This window comes from Sinocyclocheilus rhinocerous, unplaced genomic scaffold (genome assembly GCF_001515625.1).
Source record: "Sinocyclocheilus rhinocerous isolate Xijiao unplaced genomic scaffold, SAMN03320098_v1.1 scaffold2027, whole genome shotgun sequence".
NCBI classification, from domain to species: domain Eukaryota; kingdom Metazoa; phylum Chordata; class Actinopteri; order Cypriniformes; family Cyprinidae; genus Sinocyclocheilus; species Sinocyclocheilus rhinocerous.
Window position 1 is genome coordinate 184,728 of NW_015627265.1, and position 8,107 is coordinate 192,834.

The 8,107-nt window shown below is 38.1% G+C and overlaps 1 protein-coding gene across 1 annotated transcript in view; it reads right to left on the reverse strand.

Moving 5' to 3' along the window:
- The window catches only part of trappc10 (trafficking protein particle complex subunit 10), a 24,024-nt gene that overhangs the window by 10,229 nt on the left and 5,688 nt on the right, over positions 1 to 8,107 (reverse strand). Inside the window, exons 4-11 of the mRNA XM_016536597.1 lie at positions 7,610 to 7,806; positions 6,368 to 6,563; positions 6,181 to 6,292; positions 4,664 to 4,716; positions 3,052 to 3,198; positions 2,863 to 2,977; positions 1,878 to 1,954; positions 1,693 to 1,784 (exon numbers count right to left, since the gene is read on the reverse strand). Of these exons, the coding sequence (XP_016392083.1) occupies positions 1,693 to 1,784; positions 1,878 to 1,954; positions 2,863 to 2,977; positions 3,052 to 3,198; positions 4,664 to 4,716; positions 6,181 to 6,292; positions 6,368 to 6,563; positions 7,610 to 7,806 (989 nt within the window). The remainder of the gene's footprint in view (positions 1 to 1,692; positions 1,785 to 1,877; positions 1,955 to 2,862; positions 2,978 to 3,051; positions 3,199 to 4,663; positions 4,717 to 6,180; positions 6,293 to 6,367; positions 6,564 to 7,609; positions 7,807 to 8,107) is intronic.

Here is an 8,107-nt window from a genome sequence, read left to right on the forward strand (position 1 = left end):
ATTTTAGTCAGGGTATTATATTTTTTTATTTTTAATTATATTTTTTATAATTAATATATATTTCCTTGTTTTTTTTTTAGACTTTTATTTAAATTTTAAACAATTACTTTATTTTCAGACTTTCCTTTTGTCTGTGAACTTAGAGAAGACAGTTTGTTCAGATAGTTTGTTCAAATGAACCAGTTAGTAAAATGATTCAGTGATTCGTTTGAGTCATTATTGTTCTTAGACGAAAACAAATGGTTCAGATGGCAACTGTGATTAATTCACTCACAATATAAAGTTAAACTCACACATGAATAAAAATATATATTTAGATATATTTTTTTATAATTAATCAATTTACAATTTTATTATTTTCCTATATATTAAATATTTTTTATATATTATATATATATATATAAACATTTTATTATATTTTCATCGTTATTTAAAGGAACAATGTGAGAGCAGACATGTGACCTGGAATAAAGTGTACAGTTTTATAATGTTTTTGTCCTTTTTCTTAGGGTTAGCTGTGACCGCTGTACTAAACACACTCAGAGCACAAAGCTGACCTTTCTGTTGACCTTTGCCCTCTGCGGTCTGGCTGGCAAAGGTCAGGATCTCCTGGCAGAAGTGTCTCCTCTCTTCATCGCTCAGGTTGGTGTCGCTGGCGAGCAGAGCGCTCGTCTGCAGGTATCTACACACGGTCAAAGAAACCACATGCACAAGACAGAAAACACGCAAAGCAGAGGAGCCCTGTATATTTTATATCCACTATATATATATATATAAAAGTCTACACACCCCTGTTAAATTGGCAGGTTTCTGTGATGTAAAAAAAATTAGACCAAGATAAATAATTTTAGAACTTTTTCCACCTTTAATATAAACTATAACCTGTACAACTCAATTAAAAAACAAACTGAAATCTTTTAGGAAAAGAGGAGTAAAAATAAAAAACTAAAATAACGTGGTTGCATCACCACTTGATGATGACTGTCTTAACTGTGGTCCATGGTATATCTAACGCCTGGGAAATTCTTTTGCACCCTTCTCCTGACTGATACCTTTTAACAATGAGATCCCTCTGATGCGTTGGAAGCTCTCTGCGGACCATGGCTTTTGCTGTAAGATGCGACTAAGAAAATGTCAGGAAAAGCTTACTAGAGCAGCTAAACTTTATTTGGGTTTAATCAGAGGCACTTTAAATTATGGCAGGTGTGTACTGACTCCTATTTAACATGAGTTTGAATGTGATTTCTTAATTCTGAACACAGCCACATCCTTACTTCTGCATACTTATGCAACCACATTATTTTTTTATTTTTACTCCTCCTTTCCTAAAAGATTTCAGTTTGTTTTTTAATTGAGTTGTACAGGTTATAGTTTACATTAAAGGTGGAAAAAGTTCTGAAATTATTTATCTTGGTCTAATTTTTTTTACATCACAGAAACCTGGCAATTTAACAGGGGTGTGTAGACTTTTTACATCCACTGTATATATATATTTTATAATTTATATATTTAAAAAAATTTTTTTAATAAATATACATAAATGATAAGTTTATTATAGTTTATTATAAGTATTACAAAATAAAACTACAGTAAAATAACTATAAATATTGTTATATTTATTTTAGTTCTATTAATCGACACGGATACACTCAGTCTCCCTCTGGAGGACGTGTTACAGGTGTTTCTGCTCACATGTAGAACTCAGCCAGACTCTTCCCCACCAGCCGGGCCGAGCGCAGCCGCCCGATCGCTCTGTACATCTCCATAGCGGCGTGAGACAGCTCCTTAGCAGAGACACACAAACCATGAGCAGAAATAAACCCTGTAATCACAGCACTAAAACAAACACTCCCAGATTACAGAGACCGGAAGCTCACCAGATAGTGTTTCTCAAAAGCCTCCACGGATGATAGCGTCTCCTTCAGCTTCTTATAGGGACTCTGAGGACTGTTGACTGAGAGAGAGAGAGAGAGAGAGAGAGAGAGAGAGAGAGAGAGAGAGGACACACACATTACAGACACGCCAAACACAATCTACACACGGCTGACAGCCGCTCATGCAGATCCTCCTCATTACTGATGGGTTTTATTTATACACACACTACCAGTCAAATGTTTCTGAAAGAGTCTCTTCTGCTCAGCAAGGCTGCATTTATTTGATCCAAAATACTGTAAAATATTTTGAAATATTATTATAATCTAAATCAGCTGTTTTCTATGTGAATATCTGTTAAACTGTAATTTATTTCTGTGATGCGCAGCTGTATTTTCAGCATCATTACTCCAGTCTTCAGTGTCACGTGATCTTCAGAAATCAGAATAATATGCTGATTATTAGAAGCATTTTTTTGTGGAAACTGTGATACATTTAATTTTTTTTAAGGATTCACAGATGAATAGAAAGTTCAAAAGAACAGCATTTATTTGAAATAGAAATCTTTTGTAACATTATAAAAGTCATTTTTGATCTATTTAATGCGTCCTTGATAAATATAAGCATAAATTTACCCTTTTTAAAGTATTCTCCAAACATTTATATGTTGCGCATCACAGATTCCACAAAAATATGAATATGAAGGATCATGTGACTCTGAAGACTGGAGTAATGATGCTGAAAATTCAGCTTTGAACAGAAATAAATTACAGTTTAACACAGATTCACATAGAAAACAGCTGTTTTACATTATAATTCTATTTCACATTTTTTACAGTATTTTTTATCAAATAAATGCAGACTTGCATTCTTCCTTAGAAAACATTTTAATTATTCCAAACTTTTGACCGGTGTGCATATGTGTGTTTATGCATGTATGTATATATACTGTATATAATGGGAAGTGATGTGTTATTTGGTCTAAATTACTCGTTTCGGGTCTCTCTGCTCCCAGACCAGCCAGCAGGTCGACGGTTTTGTTCAGGTCCTCAGAGTCCGGGCCGTTCTCAGACACCAGACCACACAGATCACCCAGAGACCTCAGCTGCCAACGAAACCACACATGAATGAAGGAATGAGCCCAAACGGGCCGCTGTTAGCCGTGTGTCTGATCCGCACCTTCTCCGTGGCGTAGGTCCACAGGCCCACGGTGTGGGAGCAGTTAGCCTCTAGTTGGCTGCGGTCGCAGCAGCCCTCGATCCGGTGCAGGACCTCCAGAGAGCTGAGAAACACCCAGCAGTCCAGACCGCCGCTCTCCACAGACACCTGCAGCACAGACACACGCGCGTCAGACGCGCATCAGGCACGCCTCAGAAACACATCAGACACGTGCCTCAGACGCGCATCAGACAGACACGCATCAGGCATGCATCAGACGCGTATCAGACAGACACGCATCAGGCACGCATCAGACATGTATCAGACAGTCACGCATCAGACACGCCTCAGAAACGCATCAGACACGCATCACACACACGCATCACACACGTGCCTCAGACGCGCCTCAGACACGCATCAGTCGCGCCTCAGTCGCATCACACACGTGCATCAGACACGCATCAGGCACGCATCAGGCACGCATCAGACGCGCCTCAGTCACGCCTCAGACGCGCATCAGGCACGCCTCAGTCACGCCTCAGTCACGCCTCAGACGCGCCTCAGACACGCCTCAGTCACGCCTCAGGCACGCATCAGACGCTTATCAGTCACGCCTCAGTCACGCCTCAGACGCGCATCAGACACGCCTCAGAAACACATCAGACACGCATCACACACGTGCCTCAGACACGCATCACACACGTGCCTCAGACACGCATCACACACGTGCCTCAGACGCGCATCAGACACGCATCACACACGTGCCTCAGACACGCATCACACACGTGCCTCAGACGCGCATCAGACACGCATCACACACGTGCCTCAGACACGCATCACACACGTGCCTCAGACGCGCATCAGACACGCATCACACACGTGCCTCAGACACGCATCACACACGTGCCTCAGACCCGCATCAGACACGCCTCACCAAAATGTCTAAAACTGTAACTAAATTAACATGAAAGCAGAAAATATAAAACTAAACTGTAATATCACAATGCTTCTAAATAACATTGGTCATGGAAATATTCTCATATTTCAAACATAACATCAATTTAAATAAATAAATATAATTCAGTTTTTTTTAAATAATATTTCCTATTTAATTTTAATATTTTCTTTGCATTATTAACAATTAAATTCTCTTGCACTACAATAATGAGAATTTGGAGGGAAATGTGCTTAATTGCCTTGAAAATCTTGTCAAATGCAATTCGATTGATTGGCAAAATAGCTTCTTGAGCTGTAGCGCGCATCGTCCAGGGGTGCATTGATTTCAATGGAACTAACTACCATGCTTTTGGGAAACGCACCCCAGCTCGACTAAACAGTTTGGGCGAGTGGTGTAATCACTGAGCACTGCACACACTCTAACACACACACACACTCACACCACACGCACGCACACACACACACACTCTCTCGCATGCACACGCACACACTCTCTCACACACACTCTCTCACACACTCTCTCTCACACACTCTCTCTCACACACACACTCACACCACACGCACGCACACACACACACACTCTCTCGCATGCACACGCACACACTCTCTCACACACACTCTCTCACACACTCTCTCTCACACACTCTCTCTCTCACACACACACACACACACACACACACATCCAGCTGCGCACCGGCTGACAGAACGAGCCCAGCCAGTTAGCTCCGTCTGAACACCAGAAACACAGAGTCGGACGCCAAACCAACAGAACCCCACGCACTGTCTGAAGCTGCGGTATGATGACGATTCATGTCAAATCTGTATTTCTATCAAGTTTAAAGGCAGATTTTTGCTCCATAAGTGAAAGCAGACGGTTAATTGTGGTATTAAACTGCTCTTGACATGACAAACATGTCACGCTTTTGAATTCTTTACACTTTTCTAGTCATTTCTCCTTAACTAAATAAATGTCTTAGAAGAATATGAGTGATATTGTTTCAGATCATGACGCAGGTTTGTGTTCCTGACTTTGATGACGTGTATCTTCAGCACAGTTTGCAGTGCAGGCTGTAATATTAATAACTGCACATTTGACAGCAGCTTGAGTTTGGATGCAGATGTAAATTCATGTTCATTATCATAAACAGCAACATCTGTAAAAAATATGTCAATCTCATTTTTATGTGGTGAAATGTAATTATTCTGACTGTTTGAGTTTTATTAAAATTTAACCCTTGGTCTTCCACAGTAGCCTACATTTAGATCATGATAAAACACACATACTGCACCGATATACATATATTTGAAAAAAAAATGCATTTATTATATTCTTATTTTTAGTATTTTATTATATGAATATAATTTTACTTACATAAAAATATATATTTTTTTATAAATATGAATATTTTATAAAAATACAAATATACAAAACATAAAAATATATTGCTCATTTTATAACCCACAATATCACAGCTTAACATACTCCAATTAAATCGTGATGACAACATCCATAAAATCCAAAAGACGCTGTTAACATATTTTTTATAATTTTAGTTATATGCCAAAAAAATATTTGTAACTATTTTAAAAAATATTTTATTTTTAATTTTTTAAAAGTACTTCTACTTTTGAAACTGTACTTATATTTAAAAATGTTTTAAATAAATATATTTTAGAAAATATTACAAAGAATAAGAACTGTATATACATTCAATATATGTTAAAATATATTATATATTTATTTTATTTTAAGAATCTTTCTGCTAATGTAATCGAGGCTGTGTGGAAAAATAATACTGAGCAACAATATCACATTTTAACAATCCATAAATTTCAAAAGTCCTGTAAACATATTTTTATTTGAGTTACATGCATAAAAAACTATTTTTTTAAATAGTTTTTAATACTTTGCTTTATATTTATTTAAAAAAAGCATTTATTATGTTTTATCATTCTACTTATATTTAAGCATTCAATAAATATATTTTATAAAATAAAATATAAAAATAAAAAATACTGAAATAAAAAAATACAAGTGTATTTTATTTTAAGAATCTTTCTGCTGATGTAATACTGTGCAACAGCATCTTAACATATTCCAAATAATCCTGAAGCACAGCAATCATAACATCCACACTGAATGTTCTCAGATCACAGTGGGTTTGTTTTAAATCTTAACTGAAGACGGTTTACCTCCAGCGCCGAAGTTGAGCACATACTGTGTGAAAAGAGCGTCGAGTTCATCATACTGGACCAGAGCGTCTTCAAACTGCTGCAGCATCTCGAACACAAACGCCAGCTCCTCCTGATCAACACACAGATGCACAGCTGAAGAACAACCCGCCGCTGTGATTGACAGCTCCCTCAGCCAATCACACACCTGCACCATGAAGTAGTCGCAGAAGCTCCAGCCGGGCTCGGTGCGTTTCTCTCGCAGCGTCCTCATGTCGTCCTCGAAGCGGCCCAGATTCCTGGTGAAGGACATGAGCAGCAGCGTGCGCAGCTTGGTGAGGAACGAGCTCCAGGACTCCTGCGAGCGCGACGACTCCTTCAGCGGATCGCACAGAGACACACACCTGCAGACAATCACATCACATGCAAGCACATATTTCATTACGACTGCACGCTTTCTTTGACTTCATCCTGAATAAACAAGATAAAATCTCAAAGGTCTGAAAGAGCGATGTGTTGAGTTTGTTCATTCAGCTCAGCGTCTCAATGTGATTTTTTACCGTTTTTAAAAATTTCAGATACATTTATTACAAATATTTTATTATCTAATGATATTTTAAATATTTGTGTATTTCATTTTTTCATATTTGTTTTAAAAAGTATTTGTTTCATTATTATTTCTTTTTAAAACACTAAAAATAAAGCATAAAAAAATTTAAAATTAAACAATCTTTCACGAAACTTTCTCAGCCCTTTTTCTTTCCTGTTGATGCAATCAAAGCTTTGAGGGAAAATAATAATGACCGTTCAATAAACTTTCATGAAATTTTCTGTTATTTTTCTTTTCTGTTGAAGTGATAAAGGCTGTTATATTTATTACAAATATTTTTATTTATTTAATTATCATTTCAAAATTGCTTGCTTTATTTTTTTATAATTTTATTTATATTTATTTAAAAGTATTTGTTTTATTATATTTTTATTTTTATGTTTTTTTAATATATAAAAATACAAATATAACTAGATAAAAAAGTTAGTCAAGACAAACTTTAAGTTGGCGTGAGAAAGCTGGACCAGAAAGTTTGAAAAAGTTTGAAAAGATTAAAGGTGTTGCTATTCGGTTGCTAGGGTACTTAGGGTGGTTACTAGAGCGGTTGCTAGGGTACCCGGGATGGTTGCTAGGGTGTTGCTATGCGGTTGCTAGGGTACCCAGGGTGGTTGCTAAGGTGTTGCCATGCGGTTGCCAGGGTACCTAAGGCAGTTGCTAGGGTGTTGCTATGCGGTTGCTAGAGTACCCGGGATGGTTGCTAACGACTGATTAAATGCTGATTCTGTGCGGTTCATGACATCTGTCCTGTGTCCATGTTTGTTCATTCAGCGTTCGGCTCTCACGCTCGTCAGACGCTCAGCACAGCTGCAGAAGAAGAGCATGCTGGGATCAGGAGCTCACCTGTCGCTCTGCTTGTTGCAGAAGTCGCTGCGGATCTTGTCGACGATGGAGGTGCGCGGCAGGATGTTGGTCTTGTTCTTCTTCTTGTTGTCGCTCTCCACCACCGCGATGAGCCAATCCACCGAACCGTGCAGACGCAGAGCAGCCTGCCAGCGCTGCATGTCCTCCTTCACCGACGCCTTGTACACCTCCGAGTCCTGACACACACACATTTAACCATTTATTTAAATCCACTTAAAATAAATAATTTACAGGGACATAAATACTACAGATGCAGTTAGATACATGTACATTATACCATGCGGGTATAAATCCATATCATGTACACACACACACATACACACACACACACATTAAACACACACACACACACACTCATACACACATTAAACACACACACACACACACACACACATACACACATTAAACACACACACATACACAGACACACACACACATTAAACACACACACACACACACACTCATACACACATTAAA